At 44.7% G+C, this 23,145-nt stretch overlaps 1 protein-coding gene across 4 annotated transcripts in view; it reads right to left on the bottom strand.

Annotated features, from left to right (window-relative positions):
* Positions 1-23,145, bottom strand: part of SEPHS1 (selenophosphate synthetase 1) — a 106,638-nt gene that overhangs the window by 73,099 nt on the left and 10,394 nt on the right. For all 4 annotated transcript variants that reach the window (XM_083183119.1, XM_083183118.1, XM_083183120.1 and 1 more), the window contains exon 2: positions 18,185-18,441. In XM_083183119.1, the coding sequence (XP_083039245.1) occupies positions 18,185-18,377 (193 nt within the window). In that variant the 5' untranslated portion in view covers positions 18,378-18,441. The remainder of the gene's footprint in view (positions 1-18,184; positions 18,442-23,145) is intronic.

Raw genomic sequence — 23,145 nt, 5'->3', positions numbered from 1 at the left:
GAAAAGCACCTATGGCGAGCGCAGCAAGCCACCTAGCCCGCAGTGTGACAAGCCCACAAGGGGCTCCGATATGCTCGGCTTCCCTGTCAGAGTACAGGCAGTCAGGACTGCTATACCACACCCCTAGCAATACTGTAGGGCTAGCTTTAGAACATTGTGTACTTGTGTAATATCTGGGTGCCAATTTGCCCTGATGGCTGATTACAATGTTAAATGCCCCCCCAGACCCCAAATTTTAATTGTATACCCACCCTGATGGGTAATTACTAGGTCAAATGCCCCCCCCCCCCATTGTTAATGCCACCTCATGATCAAAGCCAACCCAAAGCGCTAGGGGCGGCGGTACGCGTTCTCCAACCTTTTCATACCCCCACTATCCACGTCGGCGTGGAGTTGATTTTATATAGTTTGGCAAGCGCAGCGAGCCACTGATCTCGAAGCGAGGCCCGCGAGGGGACGCGCATTACTTCACACGTATTACACTGCGCTCGCCACACTTCGGGCTCGGTGGCTCGCCACACTATATAAAATCAACTCCACGCCGACATGGATAGTGGGGGTATGAAAAGGTCGGAGGACACGTACCACCGCCCCTAGCGGGCTCGCTGCGCTCGCCACGCTTCAGGTTGGCGTTGATCGTGGGGTGGCATTAACAATGGGGGTGCATTTGACCTCATAATTACCCTACAGGGTGGGTATACAATCAAAAATTGTCTGGGGGGCATTTAACATTTGGTCCAATGTTAAATAGGGTCTGAGGGACCATTTAACATTGGTTCCAATGTAAAAATCGGGTCGGTCGCATCGCATGGCATTATAATGCCATGCAATGCGACCGATTTTTACATTGTACCAGGAACGTCCAAAACCCCCGAAAATCGGGTCCAATCGCGTCGCATCGCATGCCTTAAGTACAGGCATGCATTAATAAAAAAATGGCTGCCCAGATATTACACAAGTACCGAATATTGTTCTGAGAATATTTAAAGAGGCATATCCATGACAAATGCACTCTAATTAATTAAATACATTCATCCACAACAGTTGTCCAACACTCAAAGTGTTTTTCTAATTTAGTTGCTGCAACCGCAGTGGACCCAAATGTATGTAGAGGGAAAAAAGGCGGCACTCCTCAGCATGGCAAATGTTTAAAAGTAAAAGTCCTTTACAGGAGACATTCACTTACTTGAAAGACACATCTTCCCTCTTTGGCAAGTTAAAGAATTATAATACAGAATACTGAACAAGTTTTCGAAATTTAGAAAAAATCCTTAGCGCTACTATGATTGGAGTTCGCCTGTCCCGGGTAATGGGATATATTCCCCTTAGTTAACAAATATGATTTTGGGTAGTGTACTCGGGATTTGGGCGCTCTCCTCACAGGCTCAGGGGATTCCTACTTAGGTTTTCTTGTAAATATATATATATATATATATATATATATATATATATATATATATATATATATATATATATATGAGTAGCAGTTGTGGGTTGGCGCCCTTTAGTAAGATCTTAAATGATTAGATCTATGAAGCCTTAAGTTGGAATTCCATACACATACAAGTAAAGTCCAAAATTCATATATAAATTTATTAAAATGTCTCTGGATCCACACTCCAATGGTGGTTAAATTAGATCATAAAAAGTTCAGTGGTACAGTTCATATCGGTACAGTAAAACGATATATATATATATTATTCTGCTTTATAGAATATATGAAAGGTATACTCCCCTTCTAGTAGCTCTTTGTTTTTTTCCTTCTCCAAAAGGTGTTCACTTTTATCTCTCCTGGACATCAGGCTCCGGGGGCCACTCGGTATTAATGAGCAGATCGTATAAAATATTCTCCTCAGTGCTCTCGCAGTCACTGGGCAGTATTCAATGAAAATTTTTTTCTGTGCATGGCGAGAGATTTTTTCTCTCGCCATGCACTCTCCCTGTTCCGGAGCCTCCTGCTCCCACTATTCAATGTATTTAAGACTCGCCGCCACTCGCGGTGAGTCTTAACCCCTGCAGCGGACGAGCGTCCGCGGCAGGGAGCTTTCAGGGAGCCGGGGGACGGAAGCAGCCAGAGAGATTAAAGTCTCCCTGGCTGCTCCAGAGGAATGTGGAGGGGAGGAGGGCTCCCCGGGACCCAGGCAGTACAGGCTGCCCCCCCTATAGCCAGCGGGGGACCCAGTATTCACTGCACCCGATCGTGCATATTAACGATCGGGTGCAGTGAATATATGAATATCTAATGAGCGGCTCGAGCGCTCCGGCCCCCTGCTGGCTGCACTGTGTAAAAAAAAAAAAAAATTAACATTTTTTTTTTAAATTAAATATATATTCATGTGCTATAAAAGCACATGAATAAAAATAACATGCCCCTTCACAGAAAAAAAAAAAAAAAACAGATTTTAAAAAAAAATTAAAAAAAAAAACCTTTTAGTTTAAAAGTTCACATTCCAGCTCTCCATCAAAAGATGGATAATTTCTACACGGAGAGAGACAGTGAAAATCACTTAGAAAGACGGCGAATATTTCACATTGAATAGGGTGGTTCACTTTTGGAGAGCAAAATGCTCCGTCCAAGGCGAAAAAAAAGCAAAAATTCTCCATAAAACACGGAGAATTTTTCTCATTGAATACTGCCCACTGACTTTTTTATTCAAATAGTGTGTTGCGCAATGCCAATGCTTTTATGTTTACAGTTGAACAAAAGCTATTTTTTTAGTACATCACATTTTAGTAATAAAATGTATTATTATTACCGGCATATAAATGATCTGCCATTGTTTTGGACAGGTGAGGATTAAGAGCGGATTGATACAAATACATAACAACTCCACCCATCCAGCTAAATTAACACTGGTGGTCAGTAAGTAAAGCTGGCCATACACTGTGTGTGATTTGGACACTTTTCATCCAATTCCGACGGATCGGGCCGAAAATTGGGATGAAAAGAGGAAAATCGTAAGTGTTTTGGTCTCAGATTCGGATCCGATGTGCAGTTCCATGTGTATCGGATCGAAGTCACAGACAGGAGGTGCTGCACATAAGATCGGTCAGATCGGACAGTCTCTGGCAGTGGTGAATGGGATCACATACGATATATCGTATGCATAATGACAGCATAGGATAGATCTTATGTGATACAGCTGCATGGGAGCTCACAGGCAGTTCAAAGGGGATTGGCTGTGACTTCTTCCATTGGAGAAGGTGTAGAAGAGTATGGGGTTATAACTACACTATCAACTACAATAACAACAGTTTCCACTCCAAATCTACAAACAAGGGTTTACGGTACTTATGTAGTATCTGGGCTGCCGATTTTGTGATTGTATGCCTTACCTTAAGGCATACAATCAGATGCGATGCGATGCAATTTTGCATAGGATTCAATGTTAAGAAGGTCCTGTTCATTTCCCCACTATCCAAGTGGGCATAGAGTTGATATTATATAGCGTGGCGAGCGCAGCGAGCCACCGAGCCCGAAGCGTGGCGAGCGAAGCGAGCCCCGCGAGGGGCCGCATATTTCTTAAAAAGTATTCTGTGTCCCCTCGCAGGGCTCGCTACGCTCGCCACGCTTCGGGCTCGGTGGCTCGCTACGCTCGCCACAGGTTTATATCCAACTCCATGCCCACTTGGATAGTGGGGAAAGGAAAATGACCCCTTTTTTCCCATTGAATTCTCTGTTAAAATGGACTCAGACCATTTTAACATTGAATCCTATGGAAAAATCTTGACCATCGCATCGCATACGATTTGGTCGGATGCGATGCGATCCGATTTCTAAATCGGACGCCCAGATACTACATAAGTACCGGGTTTACCTTACTCATACTTTATTAAAGTATGTCACATTAACAGCAATCCCCATAAAAAAAAAAAAAGAGGCAAATGGACCATCGCGGTTCAGAAATTTGTAGAGAGACATGCCTTTGAAAAAGCTGTTGAGAGCTACAGAGAAAGCATCAAAGAGGACTACTGAGGATTTGTTGAAATAAAAAGTGTCAAAAACAATGAAGAATACACTTGGGTAAGCAGTTGACCAAATAAGTCATCATACATGTAAAAAAAAAAAAAAAAAAAAAGAAGACGACGACGACCAAAGATCTATTGCGAATTATTACCACAAACCCGGTGTTGAAATGATTGGAAGACTAGAAAGCCCAGTTTTTCCTGGGGACTTAGTATAAAGACATCTAGTGGTCAAAACATATAAAATGGGGAAGGGCAAGGTTAATACCCATTTCCTGAGCAGAAAAGGTGGAGGTACAGAGATACCTGTACATGAATGTACATGGTGTGTCACTTGCAATTATTTGGCAACTGGTGACAAATTCACTAATTCTTACTCAAAAAGGTTTATACCATCGCTAAGTTGTACTAAGCTTGCAGTCTACCTCCTGTCTTGCCCATGTGGGTTATACAACATGGACAAGACAGGGAATTTAAGGAAAGGATGGCACAGCATAGGGCAGCCATACATGCTTGTCTTCAGGTACTAGTGACCAAGAGGTAGCAACAAGACACTTTTTAGAGGCTAAGCACTATAAAGCGATGCTCTGCTGATTGATAAATGCAAAAATTTGCTTCAATTAGAAAGCACATGTATTTTCATGTGCAGTACTGCCATTCCGCATAGGCTGAAGGAATCATTAAAATTAAGGCTGTTACACATTTTTGTATATATGGATACATTAACTATGGGATCTGTCATGACCTTGGTAGAGATTTATAAAAAGTTATTAGATTGTGAGGTCAACTATGTATTTAGATAACATTCTGTGGAGTACTGGATTAGTTTCAAAAGGGGTTGCTCCATATAGGAACAAATTAGTGGGACAAAGGTCAAACATGAGTTTCTGATGTGTATATTTCTACGTTACTGTAGTATGAATTATATTTTACTATAACATTATAACAGCTGCTTTTGCCCAAGATTATATATAGTTTCATGGGTTATAGGAGATGTGTAGCCTAATGTTTGCTGATTGGGCTTATGGGATTTGCATATTGTACATTTTGGTGGAGCATTCTGTTCCTGACTGAAAGTGGACACTGCTGGTGGGCAGGATGTAGGCAAGAGTTCTGAAATTATATATATATATATATATATATATATATATATATATATATATATATATATATAGATAGATAGATAGATAGATAGATAGATAGATATATTATACCTTAGCAGAGGTGCGGCACTTGGATGAAGATAAAGTAGAGACAATACAGTGTCTTTAGGTGAATCAACGTTTCAGTGCTTTTATTTCCGCACTATTATCAGGAAGTTAGGAAATAAAAGCACTGAAACATTGATTCACCTAAAGACACTGTATTGTCTCTACTTCATTCAAGTGCCGCACCTCTGCTAAAGGTATACATATATATATATATATATATATATATATATATATATATATTCATTCATTCTAGTCCAATGGGCCTAGGCACACATACTTAAAGGTCAAATTTGCCATGGGGCGTGGCTACGGCGGCGAGCAGCTAGGACGCGCGACTCCGGAGCTCTCCGGTCACCCATCCTGATCTAAGATCCTGCAGTCGGGCAACACACGGAGACACCCGCTCAAGGCTCCCCTGATACCTGCCGCATCCCACCCCCCCACGTACCCGGTGTCGGGGGCCTCCTCCGAGCCGCCTGGACCGAGCGGGGACCCGCGGCCTGTCTCTCGTGCTGAGGCGGGGACTTCCGGCTGGGCGCACCTCCTCTCACACCATCGGGAGGCTGGGTGAGTGCTGCGGCGCCTGGGACATCTAACCCGGCGCTGCCATTGTGCTGGGCGGCGGCCCCCTCCGCTAGCGAGCGGCTCCCTGGGCTCCGGTAGGCGCGGTGATCTGCCTCAGTACTGAGATCCCGTGCCCCGGCGGCCATATTGGAAGCCCATCGCAGCGCAGAGGGAACATCCTGCTCTCCCTCCGTCCTAAAGTGCCCTGCTGATTTCTCACAGCCCACCGCTGCCTATACCAGCCATTACACTGGGGTCAGGAGCCCTGCACCCCAGCAGCCATACTAATACCGGCTTCAGTGCTCCCCCTCTGCCCTGCTGTCTCCTGCTCTGGCGGCCATATTGGGAGACCTGCCGCAGTACAGAGCCTGCAGCTGTTCTTCTTCTGCCCTATTATCCTACACTGAACATACCCTGAAGGGCTCTACAGGCTCCTCACAGACCTCCGCTGCCGATTCCAGCCTCCACATTAGGGCTGCGAATCCTATACCCCACTGGCCATACTGACATTAGCCTTAGTGCTCTTCACCTGCCCTGCTGCCCCGTGCTCCGGTGGCCATTTTGGGAGACCGGTCATAGTGCAGGGGGACCTTCTTTGTACTTGCTGCTGCTCTCCCTATGCCCTATTGCCCTCTATAGTACACCCTACTGACTCTCATCCACTGTCACAGCTACCCCATCGGGGGCCCCGAGCCAGGGCAGCTCGCCTGACGTCACAGTGACTGGTCATCCATAAAGCCACGGTCAAAATCTACCCTGTTACCCTGAGAGTACGGACAGCTGTATAACCCCGTGCAGACCTGTACTCCCTAATCATGGTGAAACAGCACCACAACACTCCCGCAGCCAAACTGGCCAAATATGCCAGGGGCACTGATACACAGGGCCAGCAGGCGTCAAATGTGGAAGAAACACCAGACCCTGACAACCCAAGTGGCTCCAAGACCTCCCCAAATGAGACATTGCCTGAACCTCTCTCCCTACAACAAGTCCTCGACGCCATTGCTGGTAGCGAAAAAAGGCTCTCAGATAAAATAGAAAAAGTCCAGTGCGACCTCTCCCTACTTAGGCAGGATGTACAACGCATTAGGGAGCGAGTTGGCGAAGTGGAGACGCGGGTCTCTACGGTAGAAGATGCAGTTGATCCCCTAAAAAACGCCGTCACTACCTTGACACAGCAGGTCACAGGTATACAGAATAAACTCATAGACATGGAGGGCCGCTTGAGGAGGAACAATGTCAGATTCGTTGGACTACCAGAGAGGGAGGAGGGCTCGTCACCAGAATCCTTCCTGGAGACCTGGCTAATTGACCTATATGGAAAGGAATCCTTTACCCCTCAATTCGCTGTCGAGAGGGCTCACAGAATCCCCACCCGTCCGCTTCCTCCGGGGGCTCCTCCTAGGACACTCATAGCCAAGTTCCTCCACTACAAAGATCGTGACGCGGTCCTACGGCTAAACCGCACCAAAGGCCCCATGGTCAGGAATGGGGTGACTGTTTCTACGTTTCCTGATTTCGCCATTGACGTACAGAAGGAGAGGGCCCTGTTCACACCGGTGAAGCGAAGGTTACGTGACCTAAACCTTCCCTACTCTATGTTATTCCCGGCCCGGTTACGGGTGGTGGCAGAGGGAGAAACAAAATTCTTCAGTAATCCTCGGGAGGCGGCGGCTTGGCTTGATCGATATGCACCTGCTGTGAGGCAGCTGGCCCCGCCCTGATCTTTCATATCTGACAAGTGGCGGCAGTGGACTACATATTTGTGGACAAGCTGCGCCATTCTCTATCGCTCCCTGGAGATCATCCTGGGCCTAGATGCTCAAGAAACGCAATGCTCAAGAAGCGTAAATATTAATATAGATATGTCATAGTTACTATGCTCATATTGCACTCCTGGGGGAGCGCTTATACTGTTTATACTATATTTCCTACTATAGATGTGGTACAACTAACTGTAATGTTACTTATCATGCTTTCTGCTGGTGGGGGGGGGGGGAACTATAACTATGCACTATATCTCCTTACATATGTGTTGCTTTAGACAAGTTATAGGCCTACTATATGGCCGGGGGGCCCCGATGCTCGCATTGGTAGTTATTAGTCGATTGCCCTCAAGTTACCTAGGTAGTTACCGACCCTTTTGGTCTCAATAGTTACTAGGTTAGGGATATAAGTATGCCACAGTTCGGGGAGGTATACAGGGAGGGGGTGTATTTTGTTGGGATTGTTTTTCTATGTCTCTCTATTTCTCTTTGTTTTTCTCTCTCTCTTTCTTCTAATTATCATGCAGTGTTTACCAATTTACTAAGCCTTAAACAGAAGGGTTTGGCGCTATTTGATGCAATGATTGTGGTACATGTAATTCTACGAGGTGGCAGTACAGGTATGACAGCTCCTAGTATCCCACATTCTCTAATCCAATATGACGCACCTTAATGTCCTCACCTGGAATGTCCGGGGGATAAATGATAGAGTTAAACGCTCCCTAGTTCTCAAAATGGTTAAGCAATACGGCTCGGACATCACCTGCCTGGTCGAGACCCACCTAGAGGGCAATAGATTAATGTCCCTACGCAGACCATGGGTGGGCTGGGCATATCATGCCTCCCACACTACTCACTCTAGGGGAGTTTCAATACTGATCAATAAATCGGTGCAATTTGTCCTGCTTGCTGTTAAGACAGACCCACTGGGTAGATACGTCTTCCTACATTGCAGGCTGTATTCCCAGCCTTTCTTTATCCTAGCGGTATATATCCCCCCTCCCTTTAATTATGATGTCCTAAAACACGCGGCCACTTATGTGGCTCAATCCCCCGACACACCTGTCATATGCCTGGGGGATTTTAATAAGCTAATGAATCATGCTTTGGACAAGTGGTGGCCTCCTGGCTCCGCACCCACTGACGACCGTCCCACGGGTTTTTCAAATTATATAGACTCAATTGGTTTAAAGGACGCCTGGCGACAGAGACACCCTGCTGATGCTCAGTACTCCTGCTTCTCTAAGACTCACCACTCCTTTTCACGTATAGATCTGGCCTTGGTCTCTCCCTCGCTACTGCCTAGACTCCAAACCGTCTGTTACAAATCAAGGGGTGTCTCAGACCACTCTCCCTTACTGCTGGCGGTGGATATGGAGTGCCAGAGAGGACAGTCATTTTGGAAATTACACCCCTCCTGGTTACTGCAAATTGGTGACTCCTCGAGTCTACAGGCTCTATGGGATGGTTATTTTGGTGATAACATAGGCACGGCCTCCACCCCGGTAGTATGGGATGCATTCAAGGCATATTTGAGGGGTACTCTAATATCTAAAATAGCCTCTATTAAACGAACACACAGGGCTAAGGGAGCAGAATTGGAGGATGAGTGTCGGCGGACAGAGATTCTGCACCTGGATGATGGCTCGGAGGAGTCTGGGGCTAGGTGGGAGTTGGCACGGGCCGCCTGGGTCTCCCACTTGGAGGAGCGCAACGCTCGCAACCTGCTATTTAATTCCCATAAACTTTACATGAACGCCGATAAGACGGGCAGTCTCCTGGCCCATCTGGTGCACTCAGATCACCCAACTAATTCTGTTGCCCAGATATATGGTACTGATGGGGTACTGAGGACATCCACTAGGGAAATAGCAGATGTGTTTCTTACATTTTACCAGGAGCTCTACCGCTCACGCCTGGGATGCCCACAGGGAGAACTCTCTGACTATCTAGACCACATTGACTTACCCGAACTGTCTGAGGAGGCTAGGTCCTCCCTTGAAGCACCTGTTACAATTACCGAAATAGAGACTGCAATTAGGTCCTTTCCCGGGGGGAAGGCTCCGGGCGTAGATGGGGTTCCAGTGGAGCTGTACAGATCGAACTTGGATTTGTTCGCCCCCAAACTATTGAATTTATTTAATGGCCTCTTCGAGCTCACTGCCCTACCGGACTCTATGTCCGAGGCCATCATAGTGGTCATACCCAAACCTGGGAAAGACCCCCAACTACCCTGACTCATACAGACCTATCTCCTTAATCACCACTGACGTCAAGATTTTAGCGAAGGTCCTGGCTATTCGACTGAATGGCGTGATACGGTCCATTATCCACCCAGACCAAACTGGTTTTATGCCAGGTTCGTCAACCAGTACGAATCTAAGGCGGCTGTATACACATATCCAGGCTACTCACATGGAGGAGGAGACTCACTCTGCCATCGTGTCGTTCGACGCCAATAAGGCCTTCGATTCTGTCGAGTGGTCTTATCTGTGGCAGGTAATGCGACGTATGGGCTTCGGCCCGCAATACTTAAAATGGGTGCAGCTACTATACCTCCATCCGGTGGCCAGGATTTCTGTCAACAACCATGTTTCCCTCCCTTTTGCCCTGGGCCGGGGTACCAGACAGGGGTGCCCCCTCTCCCCTGGGCTCTTTGCGGTAGCTATTGAACCGCTGGCCTGTATTCTTAGAAATCACCCAGACATCGTTGGGCTCCGGGTGGGTCAGAGGATAGACACAGTGGCACTTTACGCTGACGATTTACTTCTCTTCCTGAAGGACTATAGACTTTCTATGCCTATTGCGCTACAGCTAATGGAGGAGTTCGGTGGCTTCTCTGGACTCACTGTTAACTGGTCTAAATCCTCCATAATGCCCTTGCGTGGTCCCCCACCTTTGACTCCAGACGCCCCCCTCCCACTTAGTTGGGTATCCCAATTTAAATATCTGGGGATAATAGTAACCAATGACAGTCGGGACTTTCTTCCTGGGAACCTGCATCCACTGTTATCCGTTGTCAAAGACAAACTGTCGGTGTGGACCAAATTACCCCTAAATGTCATTGGCAGGGTTAATTTAATAAAAATGATTTTACAGCCCAAAATACTGTATGTTCTAAACCAGTCCCCGATGTATGTGCCGGCCTCGTTCTTCAGGCATTTAAACAGCTTGCTATCTTCACTGATATGGGCGAACAAGCGTCCCAGAATTAGTGTAGGCACCCTCACTAGACCACGGGCAGATGGGGGTTTGGCTTTACCGCAGTTCAGACTATATTATTATGCTGGCCAACTCTCACATCTCAGGTATTGGCTACAAGACACTGACCAAGCCCCGCTCCCGGCCGCATTCCTACACCAGATGTACCCCGACACCTCACCCTTGCAGTTGCTCTTGGGCGGGAAGATTCCTGGGGGGGCCCCCCCGCTGGTGGTTCAAGCCATTAGGATATGGCAAGAGACCCAATCCCTGATGGGTTATACGGCTATAGATCCTGAGGCTCCCCTCTGGCACTCCACTAGGTTATCCGAACTTGCTTGTCTGTCGGGCAGGAGACTGTGGTCAGGCGGGGGAGTGGTGACGATTGGGCAGCTATATGAGGCAGCTGTGCTAAAGTCCTTTCAACAGCTGAAGGAGGAGTACGGACTATCCCAGGTGTATTTCTTCAGGTACTTGCAGCTACGGCACGCTCTAAACACTCAGTTCAGTGGCGTTTCCCCGGTCCTGCTACCCTCCCCGGCAAAAATATTTCTTAATAACTTGGGACAGGTTAAAACTATCTCTCTAGCATACTCATTTTTGCTCTCCTTTATGCACAGGGATTCACTGCCCGCTCTGAGGGCTAGGTGGGAGGCCGATGTGGGTGGTTTTGAGGAGGAGGAATGGGAGGAGGCCCTGGCATCACCAAGACACGCCACGGTGTCCGCAAGATTCCAACAAGTCCAGCTATTTATTCTACATAGAACATACTTAACACCGTGTACTATGGTTAAATTTGGTGGACGAGCCTCTCCAGACTGCCCAAAAGGTAATTCCCCACAGGGAAATCTTTGGCATCTCCTCGGGGACTGCCCCCTGATTGGCGCTTTTTGGGTGGCGGTCAAATCGACAATATCATCAACTGGGATCCCTGAGCGGGTCCTGACGCCTAAATTGTGTATATTGGGAAGCAAGGAAAACGCCCCTCTGAACAATTTGGAGGGACAATATGTGACTAACTTATGCTCCCTAGCTAAAGTCGTCATAGCTAGGCATTGGATGGCAAGCTCGGGACCTCCGCTGGCGGAGTGGAGGGCTCTAGTCAAGACCACTGTACAACATGAAAGATATGTCTACATGTCTCGGGGCACCTTACCTAAATTTGAAAAGATCTGGGGCAGGTGGATAGAGTCTCCGCACTCCTCACACCCTTGACGCAACAGTATTATATGGTGATCTTATATATGGATACTAATAGTCACAATGTACACACAATGACTGCTCAACCTAAGATATTGCATAGATACGCCGCCCTGAGCGAGATGAAACCCTCTACTATGTATACCAATGCATGACTAATGTTCTTTTACTTTCTCTTTCTTGTTCCTTTTCTTTTCTATACTCTAATATATAATTCAGAAAATTGAAACACTGATAACCAGCTAGAACAGAACAGGGACATCACTATTCTTTATTGAATTGATACTTTATTTCATTCTAAATAAACATGTAACTTGATAATATTGTATGAAAACTCAATATACAATCTGGCATGTATTTCTAGACTCTACGTGACTTTTATTCTTGTATATTGCTTGAGTTAATGTTCTGCTCTGTACTTATGACCTGTATAATAAAAATACTTTATTTTAAAAAAAAAAGGTCAAATTTGCCTCCATTTTGACACTGATTCAGAAGCATCAGATTTCAACTTCAACTAAAAGAAAAAAAAACGCCCACAAAAGAATATGCTGGCACTAAATAAATGTCAAATGTTAATAATACAGAGTCAGCACCTTCAGATATTGCTCTACAATCTGATCATGCTGAAGCTCGGAGATTACTTCTTCAGCACATATACCACATACAGTATATACTTAAATGTTATATAAACTTTCATTTAATTGCACAGTCAAATTGAATGTCTAATGGATCCAATTTGTTGTATTTTAAACTTCCCACATGCATAAAGCCTTATGCCACAAATTCAAAATGTTACTATGCCAAGTACTGTAAAAGAAAAATACTTTTTATTGTGCTCAGCTAGAGGGCTCTGGTGCCGCTTGTGGAAAAAGCAGGTGCCAGTTGGGGAGGCCCAGCCACAGAAATAAGCTGCACATCCCGCACCATTAAATAACTCCTCCCTCCGCACTCACAGCCTAGACCTGACTGGCCTGACAAGCTGCTGAATAAAGACTATGAAGCTGCAAAAAGATAAAGGTATATTTTGTTTTTTTGGGGTTATTTATTTTTTGGGGGAGATATGGCACTCACAAAGGCTTGCTGTTTGACAGGGTGCTCACTGATGTTTTCTCTATTATATGGCAGTCACTGCAATGATCTGTGGTGGTTGAAGCAGTGTAGTACATTCAAAAGTCTTGGAGCATGCATACTTCTTTTAAAAGTAAGACACCCAAGAACCACAGAATAAATGCAACATTTACTGGCACCCTAACATAATTTTATTTGGACTCTCATGCAGGTTGGATTGCATATGTGATCCGAAGCTGGCCATACTAGGACAATATTGTTCCAACCAGTTGGCCCATCTTTCTGTGGGAAAAAAAAAATGTAAACCTTTTTGTAATCAAGTATTGCCCTGAGATTTTATAGTTATATCCATCCTAATCAGATCTGCTGCCAGGAAGGGAGGGTTCAGAAATAATTTCTGCCTGGTGGAATGCACAGATCTAGAACACTCACAAAGGCCACCATTATCATGACAACTAAGCCATCATATTAAATATAATAATGCGAACAACAAGACCGCCGATATCATAGGGGGTTAGCCACAATAGAGCAAAATAACCTCCTCGTAGAGGTTTGCGTTCCACCATGCATTCAATCTATCAGCCGGGGCAGCATTCCACACTAAACATATTAAACCAAAAAAAGCAGCAACTGATGGGTGCATGCAAAGTGTGCATGTCACAGGAGTGTAAACAATGCTAGGTTACAAAGGCACATGAGCACAATATATATTATAAGTATGCAATATACAGTACTCAAGAGTGGATGCAGGCATAGAAACTGGCTTAGTAATTGAAAAAATCACTACATCTGTATTAGAAAAATACTATAAAAAAAAAAATATATATATATATATATATATATATATATATATATATATATATATATATATATATTTTTTTTTTTTTATACACACACATATATATATATATACATACCTCTGAGGTATTTAGAGACCTCCGGGTTCTACAGATGCCGCTTTGCTCCCGGTCCCAGGGATGCATTGCGGGAGCCGCGTGACGTCGCCGCGCACTTCACGCGGCGGCTGCAGCAGAGCACGGAGCGCTGGCGTTGATGAGACAGAGAGGAGGAGAGGTGTGTAAAGGAGGCTACGGTACGTTCCCTCTCTTTAACTGGGGGCATGTTTACAAGGAGCACTGGGGCATGTTTACAAGGAGCACTGGGGGCATGTTTACAAGGAGCACTGGGGGCATGTTTACAAGGAGGACAGGGGCATGTGTACCACATCAAGGGGGTTTGGGGCATGTCAAAGATGGCGGTCTGGGGCCTGAGGCCTGTTTAAAAGGAGCACTGGGGCATGTTTAAAAGGTGCACTGGGGCATGTTTAAAATGAGGACAGGGGCATGTTTAAAATAAGACCTCCCCTGAAAATAAGGCCTATGGTGTTTTTTTTTGGTTTAAAAAAAATAAGACAGTGTCTTATTATCGGGGAAACACGGTATATATATATATATATATATATATATATATATATATATATATATATATATATATATATATATATATATATATATATATATATATATATATATACACACATATATACACATACATACACACACACACATTTATTTTCTATCCCAGGAGCTTTAAAAACTCACATGCAACTGAATTTACTACATTAAAATATTTAAACCGACTTGAGGCCTTTTTCTATTACATATATGTAAACAAATCAATGTCACCAGGTCAGTCACTCCCAATTCCAATATGTGTTTTGATATAACTCCTAGAGAAAAATTGATAAAGAAGTGGTTTATCAAAGTGGTCGATGTTTATAAACTATAATTGATGGATTTAAAAAGCCAACTGTAATAAATGCTAAACCAGGCTTGTTTAAATCTGCGATTACTTTGATAAATTTGATTATTTTTCATTAATATGAGTGATATCCTGCACTTGTGGATCAATTTGCTGTGTAAAATATTAAGGTTTACCATACTATCACTTTAATCTGGGAAACTTCTGAATTACACAGGTTCTGTGGCTAGCAAACTTCAAGCCAGCTTGTCACCTGGTTTTAGTAAGCCATAGAACCTGTGTAATTCATGAGTGTCCCAGTCTTTATTGATAGTATGGTAAGGCTATGTTCAGATACAATTAGCGGTATTTAATGCCACTGGCAAGGGGGTTTGTACAGCAAGGACGAGTTTTCCTTGGCAAAAATAGGCAGTCCTCGCCGTTAAACCCCCTTATTGTATTCAATGTAAGGGATGAATCCTTGCCATGAGAGGCCAGCGAGGATCCCCTTAAATGGCAAGGTTCGCCACAAATGCAGCGAGTCCACCACATTTTGTGGCAAGCTTTGCCATTTTAATGGCCACACTCGCCTCGGGAAACAAGCAATGAGGCAAATGGCGAGTGAACCAGATTCGGGGAGTACCCTGACGGCGAGCTATCGGCACTTCTATGTGCCAATAGCTTGCCCTCAGGGCATTAAATACCGCTCAGTAGATCAGCGATTGTTAACAGTGGTCAAGCACCCCCAAAAGTTTGAAGATTTTGTTCAACAGAAGCAGGTTCGATAATTACTGATCCAGCAATACAGATGAACTCACCTGTGAATGATTAATCACAATCTACTGTGTGGTATGTGATGACTGGAGAAGAAAACCACTAAAGCTGGGTACACACACAAAGATTTCTATCCAATCTGTCTGGTGGGATCAAAAAATATGGAAATGTATGGGAGAAAATGACAATTGATCAATTGCTCCCAAACACTGGAAAATGGATAAAAATTATTGTTCGGTTTAATTTGACAATTCAGCGGTTCTCAAACTGTGGGTCCTGACCCCAAACTGGGTCCCGACCTTCTCAGGATGGGGTCGCGACTCCATGTTGCTGACCATCAGGCTGATGACTTTTCTAATCTCAGTCAGTGATTCAAGGAGTCTGAAACATCTGTTGAATTGTGTTACTTCAGACTCCTCCCATCATTTTGTGCCTCCACAATGCTGCCATGTATGTGCTGTCTGCTGACCACACATGTGATGTGATAACCTTCTGCAGTAACTTTCTGGGGTCCCGTAATTATTTTTGTTGTCTGATGGGGTCCCAGAACAAAATAGTTTGAGGTCCCCTGTGATAAATTAAACGATTTTAACCAATTTATCTGAATTACTATTGTTTGGTTTCCAGCATTTGGGAGCAAACGGTTGAGTGTCATATGCTCCCATACATTGCCACATTTTTTTAACCACCAGATAGATTGGACAGATACATCTGTAGGTGTGTACCCAGCATTAGATAGGATTGTCAACTATTACAAAGGTTCTTGCCATTTTATATAAACAAATTTCATTTATAGGTATCACGGTATTTCTGCAGTCAAAAATTGAACAACAAATACATTTTCTGCAATAAATATGTAGGGCTTAATTCATAGCTAAATATACATTGAGTATCCAAATTATTATGACCACCAGCGATTTTATGCAAAGTAGATACTGCATAGATTATGCTTAAGTAGGATGTCTAGAGCATTAGCCAAATGATTGCACGGAGGGCTGCAGTTGTTGAAGTGTACACAGAGTGGACCAGCAAACAGAACACAGAGCATGAGCTCAAGGCCTATGGTCAGAAACCACTAATGCTCTCCCCGCTGCTGCGAGTGGGCACCAATCATGACACACTGAAAGCCTGTAAGTAAAGAGCATAAGAAATCATAGGAGTACAGGTACTTGTTTCCTAGAACGGCCACAATCGTGAGTGATCGTGGCTCTTAATTAAGGGACACGATCCTCACGATGTGGCCGATTTTTTACACTTTTTTGACTTTGATTGACAGAAATCGGGTCAATCGGTCGGTCGCGACCAATTAAAATCGGCCGCGATGCGACCGACCGATTGACCCGATTTTTCCATAGACTTCAATGTTAAAAAATCTTTTAACATTGAAATCGGGAGGATCTTGTCGGTCTTGTGCCATTATAATGGCACAAGATGAGATGGACTTGATTAAGTCCATCTCACATAGGGAAAATTGTTAAAAAAGGTGAAATGGGCCAATATGACCCATTTCACATTTTTTATGTGCCCGCCATGACCCCACGATAGACGTCAACCCGAAGCGTGGCGAGCGCAGCGAGCCCGCGAGGGGCGGCGGTGCGCGTCCTCCGACCTTTTCATTCCCCTACTATCCACTAGGGCGTGGAGTGAGAATAGAATAGTGTGGCGAGCGCAGCGAGCCACCGAGCCCGAAGCGTGGCGAGCGCAGCGAGCCCCGCGAGGGGACGCGTATACCTGTGAAGTTAGACGCGTCCCCTCGCGGGGCTCGCTGCGCTCGCCACGCTTCGGGCTCGGTGGCTCGCTGCGCTCGCCACACTATTCTATTCTCACTCCACGCCCTAGTGGATAGTAGGGGAATGAAAAGGTCGGAGGACGCGCACCGCCGCCCCTCGCGGGCTCGCTGCGCTCGCCACGCTTCGGGTTGACGTCTATCGTGGGGTCTAGCCCACTTAGTAACATTTGTGGGGGCAATTGAAATTAATGAGGTGAAAAAAAAAAAAAATCGGGTGAAAAATCGGTCGATCGGATCGGTCGCATCGTATGCGACCAAATCGCATGCGATGCGATCGATCCGATTTTTTATCTTACGACCACAACGATCTAAATCGTTGTGGCCGTTCTAGGAAACAAGTACCGGAGTACATTTACTAAGATGGGAGTTCTATTGATGATGGGATGTTGCCCATAGCAACCAATCTTCTTCTATAAGGTGCTAGATAAGAAGTAGAATCGGATTGGTTGCTATAGGCAAAATCTCATCTTTATTAGAACTCTCATTTTAGTAAATGTACCCAATAGAGTGTAGTTTACTTGTGTTTTAACGCTCCTACAGTGCTAAACATGCACAACCCTTCCTTTTCAAGCACACAAAAAAACACGCTCTATTCTACTTGTGCACATATGTAGTGGGACAAACTTTATGCCAGTCACATAATATGTGGTGCAAATGGAATTGTGGAAAACAGTGGGATACATGTATGAACTGTCATTATGGGGGAGAATTACGCTCCATGACAGTGTCATTATCGGCACGGCCATGATATATAGATATAGATAGACACACATATATCCCCCCTTTAGTCAGGTACCAAGTATTGGGCCTGGATAAAAACACTGTATACAGCTCTATAAATATGAAAGTTCTTAAACTGATACAAGAATTATCAATGAGAAAGAAAGCACATAAGCACTCACCTAGTCTTGGCATAACTGCTCCCAGAAACTGCTCATCTTCCTGGAAGTGGTTTTCCTGTAAGGACTCCAGCAGTTTTTGTAAAACATCTTGAGGAACTTTGCAACCTGTGCCTTTGAGTTCTGCAAAGCGCGTCAGCCGGAAACTTTTATCAAGCTCATAACTCTCTGGATTGAAGGACTCCCGGACAGACATGTTCAGCAGTTACAGTATTTTCCCAGTTTGTGTTGTTAAATTAACAAGTCCTTTTTGGATGAACCTAGACAGTGAAAGAAAGAAATTGAATTGATTACATTGATATTAAAACAAGGATTATGTTGTAAAATGGCAGAAATCTTTACAAAATTAAACCACTTTTACACCGCCGCCCGGGTCTTCAGCGGGTCAGAGGCGGTGTAAATGGGACACGCCGTGTTCCTTTACACAGGACTTCTACCCATGTCCTTGGTAGAACACGGCTAGGACCTGGGTAGGTTTAGATTTGGGAGTTATTTTGTTTCTGTGCAGGGAAAGTACGGACTGCTTTATTTTTACACTGCAATATAGATCTCACTTTGAAGTAAAACCCCACCCAAATCTAACTCTCTCTGCACAAGTAACATCTGTCCCACCTGCAGTGCACATGGTTTTGTCCATCTAAGAAGGAATTTGTCAGAAAGATTGAACCAAAATAACCCCCAATGTGTTGTTCTGGAATAGCACATCTGTCTATCCCAGGGCTGGGCAACACCGGCCCTCCAGATGTTAGTGAACTACACATCCCAGGATGCTTTGCATTAGTTTTGCTATGTGGCCATGCTGAAACTAATGCAAAGCATCCTGGGATGTGTAGTTCATTAACATCTGGAGGGCCGGTGTTGCCCAGCCCTGGTCTATCCTGTACAAGTGAAACCCCCCCCACTCCTTTATACCAATTGCGTTCCCCAACAAGTTTTAATATGAACTGCAGATTATCTTATAAATATACATATGACGTTACAATAACCAGCAAGACACTCTCCAAGTTCATCGGAATATACCGTAAGTAAACACTACAAATGTTCCTTTTACAGATATACTACTTGCATAACACAAAGTGAACAATTGGACTCTTACAGCGCTAGGTCCAAAACAACTGCCCTAAATTCCCCTATTATAATCCACCACTGGCAAGGTCAATCAGATTATGATCTGATCAGAAATAGGTGAACATTTCCACTGGTCAATAAACACAACAGCACATGCAAAGGCTCTTAATGAAAGACTTATTTGTGCCAAATATCAAATGGAATGGATATGTAATCAACATTCAGCTCAACATGCACAGTTGGTGTAATGACTAGCAGAACTGCCCCTCAGGACCAAGGATTTGGGTTAATCTCCCGCCAAGGCCTTAGCAGTGTGTAGTTTGTATTCACTAGTGTTCCTGATAGGCTGTTTTAAGGGGGTGACAAAGCTCCCTGTCCTTATGGATGCACTCTGCTTCAAGGGGAACTTGCTTCTTCCCCGCTATGCACTCTGGGGTTTATTCTGATTGACAGCGTCACATGCGAGCAAAGCATTTTTGAAATGTGCATTTCTGCACATGTGCATGCGCTAGGTACATGTAGCTACGGCAAACCTACTGTTCGCCAGGCACACGCACCCAAGACTGCGGCAGGAGGCATGGGGCAGTGGGCCAGGGATTCACCCATGGGAACACCCAATGTTTCATGGGCATTCCCATGGAAATCAGCAAGTGAAGCGGGGGCTGATGTCAGCTGCCCGTCGAGGGTGCACGCAAATCTAAGTGACTTGAGAGTGGCGTCTGGGGACTCGCAAGGCAACCAGAATAAGAGCCCATGTCACCTCTTTTCTGACGGTCTTCACTTGAATGCAGAAATATCTGCTAACATACGTTAGGGCTTGATTTTCCTCTGACCAAAGATGCAAACAAAGCCCCATGTATCTCCAGATAGCAGAATTTTAAAATATTACACTGAATAAGCAGCCCCCTATTTATAATACACCACACAGCTAAAGCATATCTCCCAACTGTGCACCTTTCAGTAGAACAGACCCACTTTTCAGGAGTGGTCCTACCTTCTCTTCTGTGGTCTGCAGCGTCCAGCCTTATCTATGCATAGTGCAGTCAGTGCCTGGAAGCAGCCCAGAACCTTCAGGAGTTAAGTCAGGAGGACACATGCTGTTGGCCAAAGAAAGGGCTTGGTCTTGTGAAATGCCCTTGGACTGATTGAAAAAGGGGGCATGTCACAGGACCATGCCCTTTTTGAGCACACAAGCCTAGGTCAGTTGTCCTGACTGAACACTAGAGAATGTGTGGAAATATGGCTATAGCATTACATCAACAGTTAATAGCCTTTATTTATTTAAGGGATCTGCAATGACCAGTTACAGTGTACATAAATAAAAAGGCAAAAACTGGGAACAGAGACTAAGGAGGCATACACACAGGGCGATTTTAACCATTTCGATAGCTATTTAGTGATCTGTCAAGATTGCTTAGAAATTAAGCATGGAGCGCTCAGTGAGCATGCCCATGAGCAACAGGGATGCACGGTTCCGCAATGTTGCCATCACCTGACTAGAACTTAACTACATTGCAGTCAAGATCTAGTCAGATTGCCAGTGTTCTAACCAAAGAACACTGGATCACCCATACACACATCGATACATGTGTAAGAGCCAACTAGCCGCCGAGAAGCACAAGGTAGATTTCCCTAGCCTGCATTGCTCAGCATGCTGGCTAGCAGAACTTGCCCCGTGTGTACAGGGCTTTACAGTTAAAAACAATATAGGACAAGAACAGGGAATGTAAACAGAGCTGCATCAGCCAACACTGAAAGTAGTATAAAGTTACCAGAAAAACTACAGGATCGTGTGTGGTCGAAGATGGTGTTTAAGTAAGAGGGGGGGAAAAAAAGCACATGATAGAAGAGGGTCCTACTCTTGAGAGCTTACTTTCTATATAAATAGCTTTCCTTTTCTGTGCACTGTAGGATACAATAAAATATTGCCAATGTATAAAATAAAAAAATAAAAATGTAAAAACAAATGAAACAGTCTATATTACTTAAATCTGCTATAGCCAGGGAGTATGTCAGCACTGACCAATTCCTGAAGAAGAAAGAAAAAAGGTCTAGTAATCATTTGCAATCATAAAATCCTGTGGATTCCGATCAATTCCCCTTCACAGCAATTCAACAGAGTAGCCTCTGGGTTTCTGTGGAAAAAAAAACGGTACTTGTTTCCTAGCACAGCGCCACCGATTTTAATTGTATGCAATCGAGTCGCAAAAATCGGGTCAATTGCATCGCATGCAACCAAATCGCATGCAATGCGACCGACCCAATTTTTTACATTGGAACCAATGTTAAATGGTCTCTGAGACCCGATTTTACATTGGCTCCAATGTTAAATGCCCCCCAGACCCCATTTTTCATTGTATGCCCCCCCATTGTAAACGCCACGATCAATGTGAACCCGAAGCGTGGCAAGCGCACGCGCATTACTTCAGACGTATTACGCGTCCCCTCGCCACACTATATAAAATCAACTCCACGCCGACGTGGATAGTGGGGGTATGAAAAGGTCAGAGGACACGTACCGCCGCCGCTCGCCACGCTTCGGGTGTGCGTTCATCGTGGGGTGGCTTTAACAAAGGGGGGGGGGGGGCATTTGACATACAAATTACCCATCTGGGTGGCTATACAATCAAAAGTCGGGTATGGGGGGGGGGGGATGTTTAACATTGGTTCCTATGTAAAATCGGGTCCATCGCATTGGTCGCATCACATGCCATTATAATGGCATGGGATGGACCCGATTTTTCCATTGTCAGGAAAGCTGGGTCCCATCGCATACCTTAAGTTAAGGTATGTGATGGGACCCAACGGGCACCCTGCTAGGAAGCAAGTACCAAAAAAACTTTAATAATTTGGTAGTAAGGTATAGAAATAACCTACACCAGCTTTTCTAAAACTTGGATGGACCAATAAAGTGTAGGCTTTTCAGCACAACTTTACTGTCCACATTCGGATTATAATGTATTGGTTTATACTCCCAAGGTTAGCTATATACATGACGGTTCTTTTTAGCTTTCTATATAATTTTTTTTTTTAAAGATATTTATATTCTCAGCCAGATTTGTTTATTTTAGTTGCCTTTAATATGAAGCAGTCCTGCAACAGCTAAACTTGTGTCCAGAGACCAGCTTTGTACTGTTTATTTTGTTATCCTGCTCATATAAGGTATGGCTTAAAAGAAAAAACGGAAACTAGAAATATTCAATATATTTATTAATAGTTGCAAGACTGTATGCCCAGTTCAAACACATTAATCAGAGGTTTGGAATTCCTTTAACCCCTTCCCGACATTTGACGTACATGTACGTCATGGCCGGGAGGTACTTCCCGACACATGGCATACATGTACGTCATGGCTTCTAACTGTCACCGCGTCTATAGACGCGGTGACAGTTTGGAGATGTATGCTGTCCCTGACAGCAGACATCCCCCCTCGCCGCCCGGGGGGGGGGGCAGGGATGCCCCCACCGGTCGGCGATCGCTGTGATTGGCTGTTCAAATGTGAACAGCCAATCACAGCTATTTCTGTGTTACCGACGGCTAAGCCGCTCGGTAACACAGGGATCGGCGGTGATCGGTGCTGGCACCGATCACCACCGATCCGCAGCTCTCCCTCCCACCCGCCCGGCAGCCGCTCTCCCTCCCTCCCACCCGCCCGGCAGCTGCTCTCCCTCCGGCAGCCGCTCTCCCTCCCTCGCTCCCTGTCAGCAAGAAGCAGCCGCAGCGCTCCCCCCCAGCTCCAACCCCCATGCATGTAAAAGTCTTAAAAAATGTATAAAATGAAATCTATCTATATATATATATATATATATATATATATATATATATATATATATATACACACATATATATATATATATATATATATATATATACACACATATATATATATATATATA

Source organism: Crinia signifera, chromosome 4 (genome assembly GCF_055691185.1).
Source record: "Crinia signifera chromosome 4, ASM5569118v1, whole genome shotgun sequence".
In the NCBI taxonomy this organism is placed as follows: domain Eukaryota; kingdom Metazoa; phylum Chordata; class Amphibia; order Anura; family Myobatrachidae; genus Crinia; species Crinia signifera.
This window is presented reverse-complemented; position numbering and strand designations above follow the sequence as displayed.